This window comes from Monodelphis domestica, chromosome 2, assembly GCF_027887165.1.
Source record: "Monodelphis domestica isolate mMonDom1 chromosome 2, mMonDom1.pri, whole genome shotgun sequence".
Taxonomy (NCBI): Eukaryota; Metazoa; Chordata; class Mammalia; order Didelphimorphia; family Didelphidae; genus Monodelphis; species Monodelphis domestica.
The window spans coordinates 543,154,085-543,179,462 of NC_077228.1; the positions used below are offsets into that span (position 1 = coordinate 543,154,085).

At 58.0% G+C, this 25,378-nt stretch overlaps 2 protein-coding genes across 3 annotated transcripts in view; one reads left to right on the top strand and one right to left on the bottom strand.

Annotated features, from left to right (window-relative positions):
• On the bottom strand, positions 1-16,046 carry LOC130456869 (uncharacterized). The gene is made up of 2 exons (XM_056814514.1): positions 15,933-16,046; positions 1-10,803 (listed from the first exon to the last, which is right to left on the bottom strand). The coding sequence occupies exon 2, from the start codon at positions 5,945-5,947 to the stop codon at positions 3,176-3,178; it is 2,772 nt and encodes a 923-aa protein (XP_056670492.1). The 5' UTR covers positions 5,948-10,803; positions 15,933-16,046; the 3' UTR covers positions 1-3,175.
• The window catches only part of POFUT2 (protein O-fucosyltransferase 2), a 13,631-nt gene continuing 4,206 nt past the window's right edge, over positions 15,954-25,378 (top strand). For both annotated transcript variants that reach the window (XM_056814556.1, XM_001370848.4), the window contains exons 1-7: positions 15,954-16,235; positions 16,806-17,056; positions 20,580-20,724; positions 21,317-21,427; positions 22,965-23,031; positions 24,317-24,442; positions 24,806-24,986. In XM_056814556.1, the coding sequence (XP_056670534.1) occupies positions 16,063-16,235; positions 16,806-17,056; positions 20,580-20,724; positions 21,317-21,427; positions 22,965-23,031; positions 24,317-24,442; positions 24,806-24,986 (1,054 nt within the window). In that variant the 5' untranslated portion in view covers positions 15,954-16,062. The remainder of the gene's footprint in view (positions 16,236-16,805; positions 17,057-20,579; positions 20,725-21,316; positions 21,428-22,964; positions 23,032-24,316; positions 24,443-24,805; positions 24,987-25,378) is intronic.

Genomic DNA, 25,378 nt, shown 5'->3' on the forward strand with positions numbered 1-25,378 from the left:
GCACCATTTGACTGTGGTGCCTCCCCCCTCCCATCTGGCAGGCATTCCAGACGATTCTGGCCTGTCTCTGGACGGAGGAGCCCACCTTCCTGAGGACTTCCACATGCTGAGTAGAGACATTTTCCACTTGGGAACTGGAGCAGTGGGTGATCCTGATGGTCTATGTGGTTTTGGCCAAGAGCCGGCTGGCTCACTCGTCTGGGAGACTTGCCTGAAGCCCTGGGAGGCTTAAATGTTCCCTCATCCCAAAGAGCTAGTGCCCAAGGTTGTGTTCAAGTCATGGGTTCGAGGTAGAACCTGGTCTTCCTGACTCTCAGGCTGGCTCCCTTTTTACTAGATGATGCGGCCTCGCTAAAGGCCAAACCAGTAGCTCTCTCTGTCTCTGTCTCATTTTGTTCTGATTGTACACGTCTCCTTGGGATGGAGAGATCCTCTCTCTCTAGCGCCTCCTCATCCTGTCCTTGTCAAAGGAAGGCTGTGGTTGTTCCTGCCTGGTGGAGAGATGGTGGCCATGGCCTGAGCCCAGCTGCCCAGCTCTGCTGGACCCATATTCCAGCTCTGGCTCCCAGAGGTCTCCTCCCTCAGGGAATACACTGCTTAGCCCTGAGGCCTAGCTCTTTTTTTTTTTAAGTGTCTTGTCCAACGCCACATAATTATTTTATTTTATTGAAAAATTTTATTTAGTTAATTTAGAATGTTTCCATGGTTACATGATTCATGGTCTTTTCGTCCCCTCCCCCTCCCGTAGCCAATGAGCAATTCCACTAGGTTTGACATGTGTCATTGATCAAGACCCATTTCCATATTGTTGACATTTGCACTGGGGTGATAGTCTACAGTCTACGTCCCCAATCCTATCCCCATCAACCCATGTGATAAGGCAGGTGTTTTTCTTCTGCATTTCCGCTCCCACAGTTCTTCCTCTGGATGTTGACGGTTTTCTTTCTCATGACTCCCTCAGAATTGTCCTGGGTCATTGCACTGCTGCTAGTAGAGAAGTCAGTTACATTCGATCGTGCTACAATGTATCCATCTCTGTGTTCTCCTGGTTCTGCTCCTCTCACTCTGCATCACTTCCTGGAGGTCGTCCCAGTTCACATGGAGTCCCTCCAGTTCATTATTCCTCTGAGCACAATAGTATTCCATCCCCAACAGATACCACACTGTGTTCAGCCATTCCCTAATCAGAGGGCATCCCTTCATTTTCCAGTTTTTTGTGAGGCCAAGCTCTTAATGGGAAGTGAGGCCCGAGGTTCAGAGTTCTGCTGTGAACCTAGAGAGTGAAGAACCCATTTGTGCAGGTTGATGGCAGGGTCAATGGAGAAGGTGCCCCAGGAGAGGAGGGACATCACTCAGTTGGGCCCAGAGCATGGCTTCCAAATCTCCCCAAAGTGTCCCATTGCATGTTGGGAATTGGTCCCCATCAGAGCTGTCCAGGTCAGCTTCCTCCCAGAATTGGAGGGAAGCTGGCACTATCCAGGCTGGGACCCGGCAGCACCAGGCTCTCTCCTCCTGCTTTCACCCAGGGGCTGCACAGCCCACCCTCCTACCCATGGGCCACTGAGAAATGGGGCTCCTCCAGCAAGCAGAGGACCATACAGGTGGGCTGCTGAGATCAGGGGGATTCTGCCTTGTTTTCTCCCTCCCCACCTGGCTTTTGGCCACTCTGGATGGCTGGATGGCCTTCCAGGGTCTGCAGAGAGCCCGAACCTGGCAGAGTTGTGGTCTTTGCCTCAGGATTTCAGGGCCTGCATTCCAGAATGTGGGGCACCCAGCCTGGAGAGGAGGCTGCTGTGGCACAAGTCCTCAGGGTGGGCCTCCTGGGACCTGGGCACCATCCAGTCCACAGTGGTCTTGTGGTGGGTGCCGAGCTCTTGGTTCTAGAGCCTCTGGAAGCCTGCAGGGCCCTCATGAAAGGCAAGTGAGAACCGAAGGAAGGACCCAAAGGCAGGGAAGGAGGCTCCCTTTGTCCCTGGGGAGTCCTACCATGCCATGATGCCCAAAGTTCTGGAAGGTGCCCCTGGACAAGCCAGGCTTGCTGTGGGTGCTTCACCACAAAGCTTGGTCTTGCAGACAAGTATGCAGCAAAGGGAAACCCTGCTGGGCCCAAAGGGGCCCCTGAGAGGGAAGGCCTGGCTGTCTGGGCACCACCAAATGGCACAATCTGAAACGGGGCCCAGGAGATGAGAGGAGGGGACCTGGCGGAGGAGGGGGCACAGAAAGAGGGAGAGGAGAGCCCAGGGGAGAGGGGGCCATGCTGCCACCCTGGAGACTCCTAGAGGGCAGGGACCATCCTCCTCCTCTTTGTGGGTCCCCAGTGCCCAGGACACGTGCTGAGTGATCATTACTGATCTGGATGCCACTATCAGCCACCTCTAACCTGAACTCGCCCCCTGGGCCATGTGCCCCAGGCTTCCAGAGAAGGGGCACCCGGGGAGTCCCTGCCCTCCTCGTGCCCAGACTGCTCAATTCAGGGCCAGTTGGTAAGGTGGGCCACGTTTCTAGGCTAGGCCACAAGTGTCTGCTGGACCCCCCGGGGAAAGCTGGGCTCAACAAACCGGAGAACCTCCCTTGTGGGCAGCAGCAGCAGCACTGTCGGGGTGCAGCAATGGCCTGCATTCTGCTTAGGCCAATCCTGACTTTTACAGATGGGGACACTGAGGGCTGGAGAGGAAAGGACCTGGCCACAGTCACACCATCAGCAGAGCCGGGACGTCCCTGCTCTGTCTGCATTCTGGGCTCCCCTGCCGGGTCTGAGGCTCGCTGCCCCGAGGAGAGCTGTCAGCAGAATGCCACCCATAAGCCCCGGGCACTCTGGCAGGTGATGTGAGATCTGGGTGGCTGGCGCGCATTGCTCCTGCACCGAGGGGACACAGTGAGAGCTCCGTCCTGGTCACCAAGAAGGAAGGCGGGTGGGCAAAGGCAGACAAAGAACTATGGGCCTCTCTGGGGAGGGAGGGGGAGCCCGGGGGGGCTCCGCAAAGGGAAAGCCTTCCCCGTCCCAGAGAGCTTCTCTGGCCCAAAAGATCTCCATCGTCAGCGCTGCCGTCTCCGTTTGGTGTCTCCTCCTCCGATCCGCATCACGGCCTGCCCTCCCCATCTCACAGGGGAGCAGACTGAGGCCAAGAGGCCTGAAGTCCTTTGCCTGGGCCACCCCGCTGGCGGGCATCCAAACTCAGGGAGGCCTGAATGGAAGCCAGCAAGCTTTCTCCCAGCAGGGCCAGCCCTGCTCTCCAGGCTCGCCCCCACCTTCTCCTTTCCCTCCTGTCCTCCCCACGGCTACCTCCTCAGGCCCAGCAACGTTGGAGAGACGGAGAGACGCAGAGAGACAGAGATGGAGAGACACAGAGAGAGAGAAATGGAGAGACGCAGAGAGACAGAGACGGAGAGACGCAGAGAGAGAGAGATGGAGAGACGCAGAGAGAGAGAGATGGAGAGACGCAGAGAGACAGAGATGGAGAGACGCAGAGAGACAGAGATGAAGAGACGCAGAGAGAGAGATGGAGAGACGCAGAGAGACAGAGATGGAGAGATGCAGAGAGAGATGGAGAGACACATAGAGAGAGATGGAGAGACACAGAGAGACAGAGATGGAGAGACACAGAGAGAGATGGAGAGACACAGAGAGAGAGAGATGAAGAGACGCAGAGAGAGAGAGATGGAGAGACGCAGAGAGACAGAGATGGAGAGATGCAGAGAGACAGAGATGAAGAGACACACAGAGAGAGAGATGGAGAGACGCAGAGAGACAGAGATGAAGAGACGCAGAGAGACAGAGATGAAGAGACACAGAGAGAGAGAGATGGAGAGACGCAGAGAGACAGAGATGAAGAGACGCAGAGAGAGAGAGATGGAGAGACGCAGAGAGACAGAGATGGAGAGACGCAGAGAGACAGAGATGAAGAGGCGCAGAGAGAGATGGAGAGACACATAGAGAGAGATGGAGAGACACAGAGAGACAGAGATGGAGAGACGCAGAGAGAGATGGAGAGACACAGAGAGAGAGATGGAGAGACACAGAGAGACAGAGATGGAGAGACACAGAGATGGAGAGACGCAGAGAGATAGAGATGGAGAGACACAGAGATGGAGAGATGCAGAGAGACAGAGATGGAGAGACACAGAGAGAGAGATGGAGAGACACAGGGAGACAGAGATGGAGAGACGCAAAGAGACAGAGATGGAGAGACGCAGAGAGACAGAGATGGAGAGACGCAGAGAGAGATGGAGAGACGCAGAGAGAGATGGAGAGACAGAGAGAGAGATGGAGACACAGGGACAGAGATGGAGAGACACAGAGATGGAGAGACACAGAGATACAGAGGTGTAGAGACACAGAGATGGGGAGATGCAGAGAGACAGAGATGGAGAGACACAGAGATGGAGAGATGCAGAGAGACAGAGATGGAGAGACACAGAGAGAGAGAGATGGAGAGACACAGAGATGGAGAGATGCAGAGAGACAGAGATGGAGAGACCCAGAGAGAGAGAGATGGAGAGACACAGGGAGACAGAGATGGAGAGACGCAAAGAGACAGAGATGGAGAGACGCAGAGTGAGAGAGATGAAGAGACGCAGAGAGAGAGAGATGGAGAGACGCAGAGAGAGATGGAGAGACAGAGAGAGAGACAGAGAGACAGAGATGGAGAGACGCAGAGATGGAGAGACGCAGAGAGACAGAGATGGAGAGACACAGAGATGGAGAGATGCAGAGAGAGAGAGATGGAGAGACACAGGGAGACAGAGATGGAGAGACACAGAGATGGAGAGACGCAAAGAGACAGAGGATGGAGAGACACAGAGAGACAGAGATGGAGAGATGCAGAGAGATAGAGATGGAGAGACACAGAGAGAGAGGTGGAGAGACGCAGAGAGACAGAGATGAAGAGACGCAGAGAGAGAGATGGAGAGACGCAGAGAGACAGAGACGCAAAGAGACAGAGGATGGAGAGACACAGAGAGACAGAGACGCAAAGAGACAGAGGATGGAGAGACACAGAGAGACAGAGATGGAGAGATGCAGAGAGATAGAGATGGAGAGACACAGAGATGGAGAGACGCAGAGAGATAGAGATGGAGAGACACAGAGAGACAGAGATGGAGAGACACAGAGAGACAGAGACGCAAAGAGACAGAGGATGGAGAGACACAGAGAGACAGAGATGGAGAGATGCAGAGAGATGGAGAGACACAGAGAGACAGAGATGGAGAGACACAGAGATGGAGAGACGCAGAGAGACAGAGATGGAGAGACGCAGAGAGACAGAGATGGAGAGACACAGAGAGAGAGAGAGATGAAGAGACGCAGAGAGACAGAGATGGAGAGACGCAGAGAGAGATGGAGAGACACAGAGAGAGAGATGGAGAGACACAGAGAGACAGAGATGGAGAGATGCAGACAGAGATGGAGAGACACAGAGATGGAGAGACACAGAGAGATGGAGAGACACAGAGAGACAGAGATGGAGAGACACAGAGATGGAGAGACGCAGAGAGACAGAGATGGAGAGATGCAGAGAGACAGAGATGGAGAGACACAGAGAGAGAGAGATGAAGAGACGCAGAGAGACAGAGATGGAGAGACGCAGAGAGAGATGGAGAGACACAGAGAGAGAGATGGAGAGACACAGAGAGACAGAGATGGAGAGATGCAGAGAGACAGAGATGGAGAGGCAGAGAGACAGAGATGGAGAGACAGAGACAGAGACACAGAGAGATGGACAGAGACAGACAGAGATAGAGACAGAGACAGAGAGATGGAGAGACAGAGACAGATGCAGAGCCAGAGAGAGGAAGAAGGCTGTGTGTTGTGCACAGGAGACACCTTGGTGGGGAGAGAGACTAAGATGGGGGACCCCATCCCTGTGGGAAGGGACCCAGTCGGGGCTCTGGAGCTGGCGCTCCCCATGTGGCGGCACCAGCCCAGCAGCTTCAGCAGGACTGCCATGGCAGATCCCTGCCCCCTCGCCACCCCCGGACATCTTAAGCAAGGAAAGGGAGCACCCGACAGGGCCTTTCGGCCCCGAGTCCCCGGGAGGACGTGCTGTCAGCTCTCAGCTGTCTCCAGACTCCTCGGGTGCTTAGGTGCCGGCTTGGGCAGGGGTGCCATCCTCGGCTGGGACGTGAGGAGCCCGGTGGGTGCCGGTCCCCGCTGTCCCACCCTCAGCTGCTCGTCTATATCTGTCAGGTTGCTCAAGAGAAGCAGGAGGCAACACTCGGGTTCTTACGTTCTATGAGGTCAGTGAGTGGCTGGGGGAGGTAGTGAGCTCCCCACTCCTCGAGGCTCCCCCCAAAGGGCTGCAGTTCTGGCTCAGCCTGGACGCTCTGGTCCAAGCCGGGGATCCTGGGCTGGGAGGGGGAGCTCCACCGGAGAGGCTGGGCATCCGCGTGAGCTCAGGAATCCGTGCCGCGATATGGGTGGGAGAAGATGGAGAAGGAAGCACAGAAGAGGGATTCCCGCCATCTTCTCTCTTCTCAAGAGCTGGGCGGGCGTTCCCCAGCAGCCCTGAGCCCCCTTGTGGCGGAGCTCTGCCATCCTCGGGCCCCATCCGGCCTTGTGCGCGCTTCCTCCAGGCCAGGCACGAAGCAATGTTAATTCATCTGCTTATCCCAAAAGCCTTGGGAGGCAGGTGCTCTCCTTATGTCACGTGGCTTGTAAATGTTGGAGGATGGATTTGAACTCGAGCCTTCCCGACTCAGGCTTTCACGACCCCCCATGCCAGCCAGCTGCCCCTGTTGTCTCACCTCCCCCCGCCCCAGGCCCGGGCAGGTACTCCTTAGGCGAGGGGAGGAAGTTGTTTCCGCTAGAAGCAAATGGCATTTTGCCTTCCATTCCCAAGCCAAGGACTCGGACACAACCATGAGATCAGCAGCAAGAGAGCTTTGGCCAAATGACCGGGTGGAGAGAAATTTCAAGAGGAGAAACTGAGGCAAGTCATGTGAAAGAGCATTTATCGAGCCAGGCAAGAGGATCAGCTAAAGGTTGTCCGGGGAGGGTGTGGAACGGGCAAAGGCAAAGGCTGGCGGCAGGGTTGTGGGTGGGGAAAAGGACGGGGCACGGCTAGAGCTCTGGCTCGCCTGCTCTGAAAAACCCAGGAGGCTCACTCCGAGTCCAGCGGGACCATGTGGCGGGCCAAGAAGGGATGAGACCTTGGGAGACGTGAAGGGAGGAAGGATTCGAGCTGTGACGCCTCCTACCTGGCCTGGCCCGGCCACACCTGAAGTAGTGTGTTAAGCCCTGAATGCTGCCTTCGAGGAAGGCCGGTGACCAGCTCAAGGGTGCCCAGAGGGAGGCCCCCACCCTGAATGTGTGTAGAGCAGGGCATGACCCCGAGAACGGGGGGGCTCCAAACTCTGTAGGAAAGGATTCCACCCAAAGAAGAGCTGTCTAAGACGGGGCGGATGGAGGAGCCCAAGGGGCAGACCAAGGCTCGCACATCTCCTCGGGTTGGGGGGCTGGTTAGCTCCCATTCCAGGGAAATCTCCACCTTGTCCCAGAAACCTCCGAGAATGGGCGTAGAGGGGGAGGGCACAAATCCGGGCTCTGACACACCACGGGTGAACTTGAGGACCCCAAAAGGAGAACGGGCAGCAGACAGGGGTGGGCAAGTCCCCTGCACTGCCAGGGTGCTTGGCAAAGTGCCCACGTCCCCCCATGCACGTCTCCTGCTGCCCTTCTGGAATGCCCCCCTCAAAGAGGATACAGTACAGGAGACGATCCCTAACGGTGATCAGTGATGCCAACAGTTCAGGACGAAGGTAAGTACGGAACAACGTCCGCGATGAATAGCACGCAAGAGCACAAAGCTGGCGTACGGAACGGAACGGAACCATCCTGAGCATTAACGACCAGAATGGTTAAATGATCCAAAAGCCAGACTTGGCCATTATGCTTAACTAGCGCTCACTGGTGAGAAATACAAGCTTTCAGAACATGAGGGTCCTGCCTCCATCACATGCAGAAGGGTCTGCAAGTCTGCACTCAGGATGAGCTGCAGGACCAGGGGAGGCTTAGCCTGGAGAAGGGAAGCCTTGGAGCAGGGATGGTGAACCTTCTGGAGACTGAGGGAGTCCCACCATATCCCAGACAGGGGAGGGAGGAAACACTCCCATGGGCTGCTGGGCAGAGGGGTGGGTGATGGGAGAAATGTCCTCAGGTGCATGTGGAGAAGGGGAGGGGAGAAGCCCCTTCCTGCACACCCCAGCACAGGTGTGGCTGGAGGGGGATGTGAGCGCTGTCTTGGGTGCCAGGAAGGCTGCCATGGGAATGGGGTTTGATCATTCTGCCTTCCAGCATGCTCCGGCACAGGTGCTGCAGGTTCACCAACATGACCAGAGGGGGAAAGAACTGTCTTGGGTGCCAGGAAGGCTGCCATGGGAATGGGGTTTGATCATTCTGCCTTCCAGCATGCTCCGGCACAGGTGCTACAGGTTCACCAACATGGCCAGAGGGGGAAAGAACTGTCTCGGGTGCTAGGAAGGCTGCCATGGGAATGGGGATTTGACCATTCTGTAGTGAAGATTCTTTCCTGAATATGGGCTGGCCTGGGTCGCCAATCAGGTCTTCGCATTCTCCAGTTGGGTGAACCCGTGATTGCCTGATATCCATCCACCCTCATGAGGACAGGAGAGTTCACTCACCCACCAAGGAAATCCCAGGGAATGGGCAGGCCACAGAGCTTGTGAGATGTTCACCCACCCCCACCCCCGTGGTCAGCCATTGGCCCCCAAGTATCATGGGCCGGCGGATCATTTTCTTTCTTCTGCGGTTTTGGAGTTTGGGGTTTGCTGCTTTGTTTTTGACTGGGCACTTCATTTCTTCTCTTTTTCTTTTGGCCCGTCTAGCTAACCACTAAGAAGCTTTGCTGATCTTTTTAGAAAAGTATTTAGCTTTGTTTCATTCCATTTTCCCTTTTTGTTCTCCCCATTTCTCTCCCAACATCAGGGATTCCTTATTTCCGAGGCTATTATTTGTTTTCAAATTCTGTTCCCCGTGAGCGCAGCTCCTTGAACCCTGGCCTTCCCTTTGGGGATGAAAACGTGCTGGCAGTAGATTTTTCTTTTTGAAAGAGCTGCTGGAGCTGACTTTCTCAGTTTGGGCACCCGGCCATTCCATTGTCATCATCTGAGCATGCCCAACATGCCTTCCTGTGCTCTAGTGCAGAGGCGGCGAGTTTCCCCACCTGGGAATGCCTCCCTTATCTGTGTCAGTCCAGGCCCTGCTCGCTGATCCGTTGTTTGTCCCGGGCTCACTGGGGCCCTTCACTCATTAGTCCGCCTGCCTCGGTGCTGGGAATTGGCCTCGGCAGGAGATGAAAAGTAGAGCGCAGCAAACCGTCTCCCCTCCCCGGCCACCCCGAGCCGTTCGGCGCCCATCTTTTATTAAAACCGCAATATTTACAACCAACGCAGCGCGCCTGGCCCAGGACTATCGACGCGCGAATGGCCGTTGCAGGCCTTCCCGTGTTTCCCTTTCGCTCCCTCAAGGCAGCCTTTGGCCTTCTTGGGCCCCGGGTTCTCCGCCTCCCTCTCGACGGAATGAGCACATTCTGACCCTTTAATGAACCGGAGCTTATTTAACCCCTCCTAGTGTTAGGCACTCGGGTCCTTCCAGATTGGGCTTGTTGTTGTTTTGCCTTGTGATTACTTGCATCATTGCTCAGAAAAGCCGTGAACAGACAGTTCTTCCTTTTGTTTGTGCTAACACACACGCTCAGGGTACGCTTGTTCTGCCCTTTATTTATCACCAGTCAAACATGATGCCCAACCAAGAACACTGGACAGACATTTCCTGCAAGCCTGGGAAGCCTCAATAATCGTTCAGTTGTTTTTTGTCACGTCCAGCTCTCCGTGACCCCATTTCAGGATCCTGAGCGGTTTACCATTCCTTCTCCAGCTCATTTTACAAAGGAGGAAACGGAGGCAAACAGGGTTAAGTGACTTGCCCAGAGTCACACGACAAGGAAGTGGCTGAGACTGGATGTGAACTCAGGAAGATGAGTCTTCCTGACTCCAGGCCAAGTACTGTATCCTAGCTGCCCATAATTGCAAGGATGCAGACAATCGTTCATCCTACCCCGAGAATCACATTTTCCACCCGGGAGAGGTTGGCAGAGTATAAGGGCCCCTCTGGATTTTGTTCCTCCAGAGTAGTTACCAGACCCTGACCCGGATTCTCCTTGAAACAATTTCGTATTCTTACAACCCCCCAAGGTTGCCCCAGAGTCCGGTTTCCCAGAACCACCCTCGTCCCCTTCCACTGATTTACTCTCTGAGTTCTAGCTGGGGTTACCCGGTGGTTTGCGTGGTGTCTCCTCAGAATCACCTGGGGGCATTTTCTTGGGCAGATCTGCCAGTCAGAGGCACTGGCCGGCTGGGATTCTTCCTCCCCTACAAAGGTTTCAAAATGTAGTAGAGCCAGGAGCGCGCATTGTTTAGCCTTGTGTGTCATTCCTGACTGAGCTGACTGGAAGATGCAGGAGAGGCTGAATTCCCTTGGACTGCCTGCAAACGAGAACCCCGTTTGGTGTGCTTTCTCGAGCTGGGTCAACAGTCTTGGCGATTGGAGTGCTGGAAGCTCGAGAAAAGGATGGTTTCTGCGGCGGCTAGAACATTCCCTTCTCCCGACCGAGATCTAACGTTGGATGTCGTTCACCCAGGCACATCTGCCACTGCTCAGTCTCGGAGGAAGTCCGGAGCTCTAGAACTCTGCGTTCTGGCCCAGGAGCTGGCCGATTCTGAGAAATAGCCTTAGGCTTTACATAGATAGCTTGCAAGGTAACAAATAGCAGCAAACGCCATCATCTGTACAGACAGGGAAGAAAAAGGCAGAACATGCACTCACAGATGTCTACTGCAGCCGGCTCGTGCTCTAAAGGATGAAGAATGCATTTCCGTGTTTCAAAGCTGTCCTGCCTTTCTACGCTCCCTTCTGAACTCCCTCCTGTTTGCTTCTGTGCACTCGAAGTGTCTCAATAACCCTCTTTCCTTTCTGTTCTTCTTCCAGCCAGGACTGGCACCAGACTCCATCTCCCTCCCAAAGCCTCGACCCCATTAAAAAGAGGGGAAAAACAACTGGTACCCAAGGATCAGAGCCACGGCTCCCAAATCCTCCAATGGCAGCATCTGAAAACGTCTGTCTCCATCCACACCTCGGTGGCGAGGTGGGAGTAACATGCTTCACAGAGTCAGGAAGAGCCACTACATTGCTCTGGTTTCCCGTATCTGCCAAAGTTCTTTGGGGAGGAATCATTTTCCCACTCTGCCTCCTTGACTCTTAGTTCCTTTAAATCTTCCCAGATTTCCCTGAATCCATTTCTAGCAAGTTTCCTTCAGGAAGTCCATTAAGTCTAGTTGTTGCATACTTTTAATTTGCATTTTAATAATCTCCTGGTTCTCTTTCTGATCCCTGGGATCCTGCCCTTCACTGGCCTCAGTTTTCTCATCTTTAAAATGGGGTTATTAAGAGCACCCATCTACCAGGGTTGTTGTGAGAATGGAATGAGCTAACAGGTGTAAAGACTGGCCCATAGTGGGCACCCCAGAAATGTTAGCTGCTAGGATTGCGCAAGAGCTCATTCACTCGCCCTCCCCGACTGCTGCTGCTGAATGACGCGTGAGGAAGTCGCCCCAATGTTCTGAGGCCACTACATGTTCTGGGATTTCTGATGGCCCAGACCAAGCCACAGGATGTCTCTGTGCTTCCTCATCTGGCCTCGACTGTGGGACCCTCCTCTCCCTTCCTAAGGAAAGAGGGCGCACAAGCTCCCACATCTGCTTGAGGACCCAGCCCACGACTGTGCCACGGATGGCCAAAGCCAAGGCTAGAAGCAAGCCGACCTCGGTGAATCCACCAAGGCACCGCAGCCCTCCCAGCCTCAGGTGTGGGCCCTTTGGGGGTTTGCCCTAACTCTACAGCCCGGGAATGTGAAGCAGAGAACCCTCGAGGCAGACTGGAGGAAGGATGGGGCCCAGCCATGCCCCGGGTGGGCAGCGGGACTTCGCCACGTTACGGCCTGGATTTGCCTGGAAGGTGGTTTGAAACTTAGGGAGCATTTTTTCGGGAATTCTCCAGATTTTCCCTCTTTCCCCCGTGGTTAACTGCAGGTCAGCAGATCGTGAATCAGTGCATCAGAGGGCACAACCGTGGGTGCAGGGCTCCCTCTTCACCTCCCCTCCTGGCCCAAGCTGCCTTGGAATCCTCCCTTCTCTGCACCGTTCCTCCAGGGTCTCCTCACTCTCTGGGGGCAGGGCTGGTCCCCCTCCTTCACTAGATCTTGGACACCCCAATGGGCGACGCCCCATTCTCAGCTGTTTACAAACATGCCGGCTCTCACCCATCTTTTGCCCTTAAAATGCCTTGACTGGACCTGGCCATCGCCTCACCCTTGGGACCATACAAATAAGTAAAGCCCAATCCCAGGAAATATTTCCAGCAGGCTGGCCTGTGGACCTCTCAAACTCGGTGTACAAAAGAGAACCTGTTACCTCCTCTTCCCGCAGTCCACCACGTGGCATTAGTGAACATTTAAATAGTGCAGACTAGGCATTTCGGGTCCGTCAGTCCTTTCAGTCCTCTCTGACACTTCATGAACCCATTTGGGGTTTTCTTGGCAAACACACTGGAATGCTTTGCCACTTCCTTCCTCAGTTCATTTGACAGTTGAAGAAACTTAGTCAAACAGGGTTAAGTGACTTGACCAGGGTCACACAGCTGGTAATTTCATTTTGATCCTCTTTGAATAGGAAAGGCAACAACCCACCAATCAACCAACTAGATGCCAGCCACTGTGCCAACTGCTTTAAACTTATCATCCCATTTGATGCTCACAATATCCCTGCAAGGAAAGTGACTGATTATCCCTATTTTAGAGATGAGGAAACTGATGCAAACAGGAGTAAGTGATTTGTTCAAAATCACTAAACAAGTAAGTGTCTGAGAAGGGATTGGAACTCAGATCTTCCTGACTCCAGGCTCAGTGCTCTAATCACTGTACCACAGAGATGTGCCAACATCTTTTGAGAGCACTAACACCATACTGGCAGTTTATTAGTATCTCTCACTCTCACTTTGTGGTACTCTGCCTTCTTTTCCACATCGAAGGAAGGAAGGAAGGAAAAAAGGATGGAAGGAAGAAAGGAGAGAGGGAGGGAGGGAGGAAAGAAGGAAGGAGGGAGGGAAGGAAAGAAGGAAGGAGGGAGGGAGGGAGGGAAGGAAAGAAGGGAAGGAAGGAAGGAAAGTAGGAAAGAAGGAAAGTAGGAAGGGAGGAAAGCAGGAAGGAAGGAGGGAAAAAGGAAGCAGGGAAGGAAGAAAGGAAAGGAAGGACGGAAGGAGGGAAGGAAGGGAAGAAAGGGAGGAAGGAAGGAAAGAGGGAGAGAGGGAAGGAAGGAAGGAAAGGAAGGAAAGGAAGGAAGGAAGGAAGGAAGGAAGGAAGGAAGGAAGGAAGGAAGGAAGGAAGGAAAGAAGGGAAGGAAGGAAAGCAGGAAGGAAGGAAAGTAGGAAAGAAGGAAGGGAGGAAAGCAGGAAGGAAGGAGGGAAAAAGGAAGCAGGGAAGGAAGAAAGGAAAGGAAGGAAGGAGTGAAGGAAGAAAGGAAAGGAAGGAGGGAAGGAAGGAGAAAAGTGTTGATTAAGCATGGGAGGAGGCAGGAAATCATTTTAGAGTGCAGAAAGGTAGGGAACCAAAGTGAGAGAGAAATGAAGGAGGGCTTCATGAAATGGAGGCTCCTGGAGACCCGTTTAGCTGGTGCCTCTGTGTGCGTGTGTGTGCGCTCGCGCAACGGGGGAAGCAGGGGCTTCTTTTCAGACCAGCTTTGATCCAGGAATGTAAGGCAAAGCTTCTTCTAATTAACTGACCAAAGGCTGGGAGCCTCCTGGGTTCCATCAGCCCAACAGCCAGAGCCACCACCGCATGTAAACATCCTCGGAGAACCCAGTTTCCTGATTCAAAGAAACCACAGGCACGTCTGGAAGGCTGGACCCGTTGGGAAGGTCAGAGCCAACCTAGCACACACTGTTCCCAGCAGGCCCTCCTCCGCCCCACTTTGGAGCTTGCCCTTTTGGAAGCTGGGTGGGAGGAGGCTGCTTGGTCCAGTTCAAGGACAAGGGCTACCTCCCCCCTTCTCTCCGGGATAAACAGAGCAGCATCCTTCCTATTAATGCTAACTTCACATTCTTAGAATACTTTGCCACTTAACAAAACACTTTCCTCACCACAGCAACACTGTAAGGGAAGCCTTGTGTGTGCCGTTTCCTCAACATACTCCCCAAGGGGAAACTGAGGCCCAGAGAGGAGAAATGACTTGCTCAGGCCCCTGGTTCTGGGATGTGACTTGAAGGCTTCTCTCTTGTGTTTCATTTTCTCCCCAATTATTGTAAAACTGCTCATTTTTAAAAACGGAGCTCCTATTCTCCCCCCACCCCACCCCAGCCCTCCTCCCTGGGGCAGGAAACAATCCGAGAGAAAACCACGTCAAACAGTTTTTCATAGGAATTCTTCTTTTTAACCCTTCCCTTCCCTCTGAGCCTCAGTACTACATACTGGTTCCAAGGCAGGGGTAGGCAATGGGAGTCTTATTCTCTTATTCCCCTCCCCTCTTGCTCTCCAGTAGATAGGGCAACATAGATCTGGGTGCCCTCGTGAGGGGGTATGTTCTTCCCTCTTTCAGCCAATTCCTATGAGGAAGGCCCTCGCCAACCCAAAGCCTTCGGAAGGTCAGACCATGCCCCTGGCTCCCCGGGAGCCCCTCTTGCCTCTAGGATAAAGCAGTGACTCCTCTGCTCAGCTCGGAAAGCCGTGCCCCAGCAGCACCAAGCCCTCTCTCCATTCTCGGTTTTTCCCAGCTAACCCTGTGCCCCTCTTCAGGGGTAGTTCTTCCCTGGTGACATGCTGAAGGCTTCTCGTGCCCACCATCTGCCCTTCTCCTGGGGGACCCCCAACTTTCATTCTCCCAGGTTTGCTGTTATCAGCGCCCATGGACGGTGCCGAATCTCAATGTCCAGCTCTTACTCTGGGTAAAGGCAGGAGTCTCTACCAGGGGCGCACAGAAGGCCCTCTGGCTCAGTGCGTGCTGAACACAGTTCACTACCATTGCCCCAACTTGAGCCTCCTCCAAGCTTCCCCATTACTGCAAGGGCACTGCCAGGCTTCCAGCCTCCCCGGCTCAGAACTTCAGCATTGTCCTCAGCACCCGGACTTCCCCTTCCCCTTCCCCACATCCAATCAGAAGCCAAATCTGGGCGTTTCTGCCTCCAGAAAATGTCTTGTTTCCCAGTCTGTCCCTATTCACACAAGCATCACCTAAGTTCAAGTCTAAATCAGCTGGATGACTACAGCAGACCCCTTCCTCCCTCCCTCCCTCCCTCCCTCCTTCCTTCCTTCCTTCCTCCATTCCCTCCCTCCTCCCTTCCCTCCCTCCTTCCTTCCTTCCTCCATTCCCTCCTTCCTCCCTTCCCTCCCTCCCTCCCTCCCTTCCTTCCTCCCTTCCCTCCTCCCTCCTTCCCTCCTCCCTCCCTCCTTCCTTTCTGCACAAAAAGCCTCCAGGCCCGGCCCCTGCCTCTGCCTGGGGACCACTCCTGGGCTGAGGGCCATTCAAGGTCCTTCAGAATCCCTTCTCCACGCGAGGTAGCAGAGGGGCCCCACAGCGAGGCCTCCCCCACAGTTATGGCCCTCCAAATAGTCCGGCTGAGGCCCCTAGTGGACAGACGCTGTCCTCGCCCCCATGGTCGGGTTGGGGACTTGCGCAAGGTCTCTGGGCTGGGGCAGAGAAGGAGGGCAGTGGCCAAGGGCTGAAGCCACACCTGGGAAGCGGATCCAGGCGGACGCAAGGTTCAGCTTCTCTCCTGGGCTCCCCGAGGACCTGCACGCGGACTTCCACCAGCGAAGCCTTTAAGGGCTCATACCCCGCCCAGCCAGGACGCACATGCGCACACTTACGCTTGATAGGCAAGGAGGGAGAAAAGCCAAGGCGCTGGCCTGTCTGTGCGTGCGCAGCGCAGCCCCGGAAGCGCTTTTGCCCGGCGTCCGCCGAGCCGGAACTGTGTGTGCGCGGCACGCCCCTGCGGACATGGCGGCTGAGGCGCCTCGGTCCCAGGCTGTCCCCGGGCCCGGGCGGCTGCTGCTCCTCCTCGCGGCGGCCTCAGTGCCACTTGCCCGGGCCCAGGGAGACGAGTTCCGGCCGGGCCAATGGGGGGCGGCGGCGGCAGGGGGCGGGGCGACGGCAGCGGCTCAGGGTCGCAGGTGAGGGGGCGGGCCCGGGGCGGTGTTTTGTGGTCCCGCCTGTTGAGAGGCGGGGCTTAGTGTTCCTCTGGGGCTGCCCAGCTGAATGCTTCAGCGTGAGGTGAAGGGAGTAGGACTGCTCTTCTTTGGGGGCGATCACCGCGCCCCTAGGGAGGGCTTCTTTCACAGAGGCCTGGAACTGAGGCCCACCCAGGTGACGTGACCGCCCCCGGCCCCATAGGCAGTAGTCATTTTGGTTGATTGATTGAAAGAGAGTAGTTGGGGGGTGGAGGTGGCAGCTGAGAGCCAGGCTCAGAAATGGGAGGCCCCGGGTTCAAAGCTGGATTTAGACTCTTCCTGGCTTTGGGACGTTGGCAAGTCACTTCACCCCCATTGTCCAGCCCTTTGGGCTCTTCTGCCTTGGAGCCATCACACAGGATTGATTCCAAGACAGAAGAGAGCGGTGTTTTTAAAAGGGAGTACCCCAGGCAGGACTTGAATTCAAGTCTGCAGCTCCCAGACTCCATCTGCCTCTGCTTCCTCGTCTGGAAAATGGGAACAGGGCCATGATGGAGTCCCCCTTCCCCTCAGATATCTCCTGTATGACGTCAACCCTCCAGAGGGCTTCAACCTGCGGAGGGATGTGTACATCCGCGTGGCGTCTCTGCTGAAGACCCTGCTGCGGACAGAGCCGTGGGTGCTGGTGCTGCCACCTTGGGGCCGGCTCTACCACTGGCAGAGCCCGGACATCCGCCAGGTGCGCATCCCCTGGGCAGACTTCTTCGACCTTCCGAGCCTGGGCAAGAACATCCCCGTCCTCGAGTACGAGCAGTTCATGGCAGGTAAAGACTGACCAGGCCAGAGCGTGGGAGGGTCTCCTGGCCCTGCTGGTGACCCCCAGAACCACTCGGGCCCAGGTCAGGAGCAAGGGCAGCCTGGGCACTCAGGCCAGGGTCTGTGCTCTGGAAACGGGACTAGAACACAAGGACAAATGCAGAGGGGGAGGAGGGAGAAGCAGAGAGCCCAGGTGGGGAGAGAGGTGAGGGTGGTCATGTATTGGGTCAGGGATTCCCATGGAAAGGACTTTGCCGGTGATTCAGCCTGGAGTTGTGATGGCCTCTGATGGCTGCTGATGGGCACTGATGACTGGTGATGGCCTCTGATGGCTGCTGATGGGCACTGATGACTGCTGATGGCCTCTGATGGGCACTGATGACTGGTGATGGCCTCTGATGGCTGCTGATGGGCACTGATGACTGGTGATGGGCACTGATGACTGGTGATGGGCACTGATGGCTGCTGATGGGCACTGATGACTGGTGATGGGCACTGATGACCGGTGATGGGCACTGATGGCCAGTGATGGGCACTGATGGCCAGTGATGGGCACTGATGGCTGCTGATGGGCACTGATGGCTGCTGATGGTCACTGATGACTGGTGATGGCCTCTGATGGCCGCTGATGGGCACTGATGGCCAGTGATGGGCACTGATGGCCAGTGATGGCCTCTGATGGCTGCTGATGGGCACTGATGGCCAGTGATGGGCACTGATGGCTGCTGATGGTCACTGATGACTGGTGATGGCCTCTGATGGCTGCTGATGGGCACTGATGGCCAGTGATGGGCACTGATGGCTGCTGATGGGCACTGATGGCCAGTGATGGGCACTGATGGCTGCTGATGGGCACTGATGGCTGCTGATGGTCACTGATGACTGGTGATGGCCTCTGATGGCTGCTGATGGGCACTGATGGCCAGTGATGGGCACTGATGGCTGCTGATGGGCACTGATGACTGGTGATGGCCTCTGATGGCTGCTGATGGGCACTGATGGCCAGTGATGGGCACTGATGGCTGCTGATGGCCAGTGGTGAGACTTCCAGGGAGTGCAATGAAGCCCAGATATGGGGCAGAGAGCCAACTGCATTCCAAAGGGGTTCAAGCACCTAAGAAGTGCCCAGGCTCTATGCCAGAGCCCAGCACGTGCTGCCATCCCCAAGGTCTTTACATCCTGATGGAGGGAGAACCTCTGGGTACACTCAGGAAACAGAGCACCTGTGCTGTGCCTGGGGCTGGGGAAGGTCAGGGAGGCCTCAGCTGTTCGGGAGGGATATGGAGACGGAAAGACCCGAATTCAGATGGAGCCTCCGACCTGCAGAGGGTGACCGTGGTGAGTTTTTGCTCAGGTTTCTCCCTGGTAGAATGTCACGGGCGTCCAGTGACCCTCTGCACAGCTTCGCAAACCGTAAGTTGTGGTTACAGAGAGCTCACGTGAGCTTCGGAGAGGAAAAGGGAAGAGGCAGCGGAGATAAGAGCTGGGAAGGAGTTTCTCCCCCGCGCCTCCTGCCCCGCAAGTGGGCACCTTCACCCTGGCTTAAGGAGCTCCGGCGGCAGCAGGTGCACTCCCTCCCCAGGAAGGCCGCTGCCCTTGGTGGCGCCTCGGGTGTTCCTTGCATTAGGCCGGAATCTTCCTCTTTCTGTCCATTGCTCTGGGTTCTGGCCTGGGACCGAGTGAAAGAGATCAGGTCATGGTGTCCCCTGCTGTCCAAGGAAAGGCTTGATGGCTTCCGGCGGCACATCCTTGGTCTTCCGCAAGATGTCGCGTCCCCCGAGTCCTCTCTAGGCCATCCAGGCCACATTCTTTCCCCCCTTAAAAAGCATGACTATAGGGGCAGCTCGTGGCTCATGGATTGAGGGCCGGGCCTAGGACGGGAGGTCCTGGGATAGTCTGGCCTCAGACACTTCCCAGCTGTGTGACCCTGGGCAGGTCACTTGCCTCCCATTTCCTTGCCCTCGGCGCTCTTCTGCCTTAGAGCCAATGCAGTGTGTCGATTATGAGATGGGAGGTGAGGGCTGAAGAAAGAAGCCTGGATACGTAGGACCTTCCTCTGGACCCCCAGCCTTCTTCTTAGGGCCCCCCCCAGGATGAAAGCCCCCCGGCTCGGCTAGAGCCTGTGGGGCCACGTGAGCTGGCAGGCCACTGTCTGCATGGAAGACTTCATCGTTCTGTCCGTGGAACTCCGTCTGCTTAGATTCGGCCCAGATCTGGGAACCTGCCTTTGTGCCGTCTGGTCCGATGAGCCTGTCGTCTGCTGACCGGCCCGGCCCGGACGTAGAGGCTCCTGGGTCGGGCCGTTCCGCCTGGTCGGTGTCCCCCCAGGGTGCCCCCCCATCTGCCCATCTCCTGGCGCTCGGCTCCCTGCGGAAGCCTCCCTGGAGGCTCGCTTATTGGCTGCTCCTCCGCACGGTGTCTTACGACTGCGTTCTCGCGTGCCCTGGAAATAGGAACGACATTTGTCCGTCCCCCATTCCAAAGTGCCCGACGGTGGCCGGGGCTCGTGTCAGCCCCCCCAGCCCTGGCTCTCCTGCTGACTGCAGCTTGTGCAGGCGGCTCACTCCGTGCCCCGAGTCAGGAAGGAGGACCCGGGTTCCGATCCTCACCCTTGATTGGCGTGCGGCCCTGCCCGCCTTGCTGAGATGCTGGGACGATCCGATGAGATGTTTGCAGAGTGCTTTCGACGTGCCGGCTCCCTTGACCAGCCTCTGGGGCCTCGCCGCAGGGCCACCAGCGCTTCTGGCTTCTGACCCTGGTTGGCTTTGCCCCCGCCGGCTTGTCCTCGAGGCCTGGGGAAGCCCAGTGGACCAGAAAGCCCGGGGCCCGCCACCATTCGGAGGGACCGCGCGTGCGTGGTTCAGCAAGGGGGCAGCGTCTAGGAGGGGAAGGCTGGGGCGCCTTCGAGGGCCCAGAGGCGGCAACAGCTTTAACCCGGAGCGGGCACGTGGCCCTGCTCTGTGATGGGTTTGGAAGAACTGTCTGACTTTTTAAAGTTTTGTTGAGCTGATTAATTTAGAGTATTTCCCCACAGCTCCATGATTCATGCACTTTCCCTCCCCTCCTCCCACCCCTTCCTGTAGCCAATGAGCAACTCCCCTGGGTTCCTAGAAGTCCTTCATCCAGACCGATTTCCATAGTGCTGATGTTTGCACCAGGGTGGAGTCCCCAGTCACATCCCCGTGCGATCAGGCTTCTGGGTTTCCGCTCCCACGGTTCTTCCTCTGGGTGTGGACAGTGATCTTTCTCAGAAATCCCTCGAATCATCCTGGATCGCTGCATCGCGGCTTGTAGAGAAAGGGTTGTGTCTTGGATGATCGAAGCAATCTGGGAGGGCTTTCCCAACCCATTCGGAGGCATTCTCTTTGGTGCTTCTTGGTCTGGCCAAGCCCACGATGTCGCGAAGCCCCTTGCCAGAGTTCATCGTGCCCACATGACAGCGGGTGTTTGGGACGTTCTGCGAGGTCTCCCCCGGCCCTCTGCGGAGCGCGGGCAGAGGGGCTTTCCTAACTCCGCCTGCCTCTTTTGCAGAGTCCGGCGGCCCCTTTATCGAGCAGGTGTACGTCCTCCAGGGCTACGCGGAAGGATGGAAAGAGGGCACCTGGGAGGAGAAGGTTGACGAGCGGCCGTGCATCGACCAGCTCCTGTACTCCCGGGACAAGCACGACTACTACCGGTAACGTCGGGGGCTACGGGCCAGCTCAGGGCTGCCCGGGGAGAGCTCCCCAAGAAGGCCGCTGACACACCTTAGAATCCCTGCTTGGGCTCGGCCTTCACGGCCCTCCCAGCCTTCCCTCCCACATGGCTCTGGAGCCCTCTGGACACGTGACTTGGGAAGGGAGTCTAGCCTTCGGACGCCTCGGCCCCCCGGACCTCCTTGGGGGGCTTCCAGCAGGGGCCGGGCAGTGACTTGTAGGGATTCCTGCCTGTCCAACCCCCCAGATTCTGGCGTTTTCTGACAGGAAGCTTTGAGGAATTTGGGGAGTATTTTCCGTCGTCGAGCCAGTGCCAAAGGCCTAGCCTTGGGGGGGGTCCTGTCTCTGCTCCCCGTTTTCGCTCAGGCTTGTTCTCATGAGCCAGGAGAAGCCGAGTGCGGACAGCGAAGGCCACACAGAGTGCGCCAGAGCCCTCGTCTTGTGCTCTTCCGGGCCTCGCTCGCTCCCAGCCCAGGCAGCCTGGCCGCGGGCTCTCGAGGGCGGGGCGGGGGTGTCGCCCAGGACAGGCCGGCGCCCAGCCGACGCCCCGCGTGCTCCTTTTGTCCCCCGCAGGGGCTGGTTCTGGGGTTACGAAGAAACGAGGGGCCTCAGGGTGTCCTGCCTGTCCGTGCAAGGCTCCGCTTCCGTCATCGCCCCCGTGCTGTTGAGGAATACGTCAGCCCGGTAAGCGGCCGCCGGCCCGGGCGCTGCCCTCGGCACAGAGCCCTGTTTTCCTGCTCGTTGCTCGCCTGGGGAGCCCCCACAGAGGGGGCGTCGTCTGGGCGCTCGGCCCAGGCTCTCGAGGGGGGGCCGGCAGGGCGGCGGCGGCTGTGCTTGGGTGACCCGCGGAGCCTCTTCCCCTCAGAAGGGCGTCCCTTAGGCCCGTTTCTCCGGCTTGGGCCGGTGCTGCTGGTGGTTCTCGTCCCGGGAGACGCTCCCCGGGGCGGCCGCACGCGGATGGAGGGAGCCGCGCTCTGGGCTGTTGGTTTATCCCGAGTGCGGCCCGAGGGCAGCGCCCAGAAGAGGAGCCTCGGCCCTCCCCCGGCCCGCGGCCCTCCCTCGGCCCTCCCCCGGCCCGGCCCGCGGCCCTCCCCCGGCCCTCGGCCCTCCCCCGGCCCTCGGCCCGCGGCCCGTTCCCGTCTGCTCACTAGGAGACTGGAGGCCAGAGGGGGGGGGGGGGGGCTCGTGCGGAGGCCGCGATGGAGAGAAGGGCCTCCGGCGAGAGGCCGTGCGCTCCCTGCCCTGCCCTGGCACCAGGGGGGGCCTCTTGGGCCCTGCAGCACCCCAGAAACACGAGAGGATCCCCCCGATCTTCTCGTTCTGTGTGTGATTTCGGCGCCACAGCATCCCCCTATTCCACTGAGCCTTCAAACAAGGCCATCCCCAGGGCGTTCCCGTCCCCAAGAAGGCCCGCTGGGCCCGCTGATGGCGCCTCCTTCCCCCACGGCCTCAAAAGGCCCGCCTACACCAGCCCCCCCAGCGGGGAGTGGCCAATCCAGCGGCCTTTTCTCAGCTGCCTCCTCCTGCCTTCCCTGCTCCTGTCCAGGCCCCCCTCCAATATGGCGCCGAGCCTCCCACCCGGCCACTGCAGTAGCCTCTCGGCCGTGCAGCCGGGCACGATCCTGTCGCCCCACTTCTGGGGCCGCGTGCGAGGCGCTCTGGCCTTCCCCGCCCACCCCCAGGGATGGAGGGCCCCTCCTCCCCCTCGGTGCTCCCCTCCCCCCGCTGGGGCCTGCCGGAAGGCCCAGCGTGGAGCAGCCGGCCTATGGGAAGGGCCCGATTTCGCCTGGTGGAGCCGGACGGGCTGCCTGTGTGGGAGACTCGTGGCATTCCCGAGGGCAGACTGAGGTTCAGGGAGGAAGAACTTCTCCCCCAGTGCGTCAGGCAGCGTCAGGGGGTGAGCTCCCCGTCCCGACAGGCTGACCAGATGCCCGTCCGTGAAGAGTCTCCCAGAAGGGGGGCGCTGGCCTGGAGCGGGGGGTCTGGGGGCTCTTGTGGCCTTTGTACAAGTCCTGAGAAGGGGCCCTGGGCCGGGCCGGCCGGAGAGCTCGGGGCTGAGGCCCAGAGAGGCCGCGGAGGGGAGGCTCGACCCGGGGCCTCCTGGGGGCCAGCAGGGGCGTGCAGGCCGGCGAGCCTGGGCACGCCTCAGAGGGCCCCATCCGGGGCCTGGGCGGCCCACAGAACTGCATTCTTGTACGTCCTCTTGCTCTCCTGCTTGCAGATCCGTGATGCTGGACCGTGCCGAAAACCTGCTTCACGACCACTACGGAGGGAAGGAGTACTGGGACGTGAGTACTGGGCCGGGCCGGGCCGGGCGGGACCAGAGGCCGCCTCGGAGCCTGGAGCAGTGGCGGGAGTCCTGGGCCCGAGAGTCAGCCGGGCCGAGGGAGGGCCTGCCTGCGGCGGGCCTCGTTTCAGGGGCTTCCCCAGAGAGGAGATTCCTCCATGGTTGGGCTGCGGGGAAGAAATCCTGCTCTCGCCGACGTCCGACCGGCGTCCGTGAGCGTGCTCCGGGCTCCCAGAATGGCCGCGGCCTGGCCCCGCCGGGAGGGCCCCGCGGCAGCCACAGAGCCGCCCGCCTCTGCCTCGGTGCCCCCTCTGGGCGGTCAGGCCGAGAATGGAAGCTGTCTGCAGAGGGCTTGCAGACCTCGGCCCGAGATAGGACCGGCCCTCGCTCCGGGGAAGGGTCCACGAGCCGTGGAGCTGAGGGGAGCGTGCGGGGCGCAGGAGGCCGAAGGAGAGGGACACAGCCGCCCCCCGCGCCAGCCCCCGAGCCTCAGCGTCTTTCTCTGTAAAACGGGGGCAGGAATGCCTCAGGCAGCTCTCTGGGGTCTCCTCGTAGCTCCCCACTTGCCAAAGGTGCAGAGCGAGGAGGATGAAGCCGAGCATCAGACTCGACTCCGTTACGCCTCGCTGAGATGCTCACGAGCTCTTTGCTTACCCTTCATTGCCATCCGTCCCCCCGTCGAGCATCTCACTCCAGGTATCAGAGATACTCCCGGCAAAAGAGGTGTCTTGGAGGACGAATCCCCGGGGTTCCAGCCCCCCATTTCTAGGACAGTAAGAGTGGAGCCCCTATTTAAGAGCTCGAAATCATCTGTGGCTAAATAAGCTACCGGGCCCGTACCCCGAAAATGTCGGTTCCCGCCCTTCCCCCCAGTGTCCCCCGTTGCACTAGTCGTCTCGCTCGGCCTGTTCCCAGGACCCTCCGTCACACCAACCAGTAACCCCCGACAAGCAGCCCGAATGGGCCTAGTCAGCAGCCTAGCCACGAGCCCACGACCACGCCGCGCACAGCCTGCTGGCAGCGTGCCCGACGAGCCCCCCCAGCCATAGTCTGACCAAGGAACCGACTGCGAATCTTGGCAGTCGCACTCGCTCTCGCCCGGACTCGCCCCGTGCCACTTCTGGGCACGGAAAGCGTAGTGAGTCTCGGCCCGCGGCGCCTCCGGCCCTCTTCGCTGCATCACGGCAGACCCGTACCCTGGCGTTGGGCCGGACCAGCACAGAGCGCAGCCTTGTCGGGCTGCTCCTTCCGGGGGGCCTCGGCTCATCCCTGTTTATGTTTGACAGACCCGCCGGAGCATGGTGTTTGCCCAGCACCTTCGTGCCGTGGGAGACGACTTTAGAAGCAAGTACTTGAACTCCACCGACGAGGCAGACAAGATGCCTTTCGCCGAAGACTGGACCCAAATGAAGGTCATTTGGGCCCTCGTTTTCTCTTCCCCGTCACACAGGGGGTCCCCTTGGCCCCTCGGCCGGCGATGTCACCGGCCACGCCACGTTCGTTACTGCCCGAACCTCCCCAGCGGGCGTCGCAGGGCAGGCCGTGGAAGGAGCCGTGGCCGCCCGGTTCCCTGCAGGCCGAGCTGTGCACCAAGGCCTGGAGCCATCTTGCCAATAGCCTTCGTCTCTGATAACTCCTCCAGAAGACTGATAGGGAAAGCAGGGCTCCAGAGAGAGGGGCTGAGCCAGAACACCAGAGTGGGTGGCTGTAGGCTGTATCTGGAGCCCAGAGGAAGACTCAAGTCATGCCATGGTGTCCTGCTTGCTCTCCGCTAGGTAAAGCTGGGCACCTCCCTGGGGGGCCCTTACCTGGGCGTCCACCTGCGGAGGAAGGATTTTATCTGGGGTCACAGAGAAGACGTGCCTAGCCTGCAGGGAGCGGTGAAGACCATCCGGAGCCTCATGGAGACCCACAAGCTGACCAGGGTCTTTGTAGCCACAGACGCGGTTAGGAAAGGTAGGCTGAGTGGGCTGCGAGCCCCCAGGCTCTCTCCTAAGCCTTGCTTCTGGGCCACCCCTTATAGATTGGAGTCTGTTCTTCCAAATGAGCGGGCAGGAAGGCCCAGTGGGTTGGCTCATCCTCTGAACTGGCTTCCTCCACTCCTCCCCAAATTGCCTCGGCCTTCAGTGACCCCGGGCTGCTCTCTAGGTGCCCAGCCTGTATTTGGCCAATCCCTCAGGCCTAGGGGCTGATATAATTGCTGTAACAATTGGGTTTCAGGGATGGTAATTTAGGCCAGTAACCTGGGTTGGGAAGGCAGAGCCAGACCTGAGATCTCTCTCTCTCTCTCTCTCTCTCCCTCTCTCTCCCTCCCTCCCTCTCTCTCTCTGTCTGGCTCTCTGTCTCTC

What these genes read in the sequence shown, in the direction of transcription:
- LOC130456869 (XM_056814514.1), bottom strand. Translation starts at nt 5,947, where the DNA reads ATGGCAGTCCTGCTGAAGCTGCTGGGCTGGTGCCGCCACATGGGGAGC.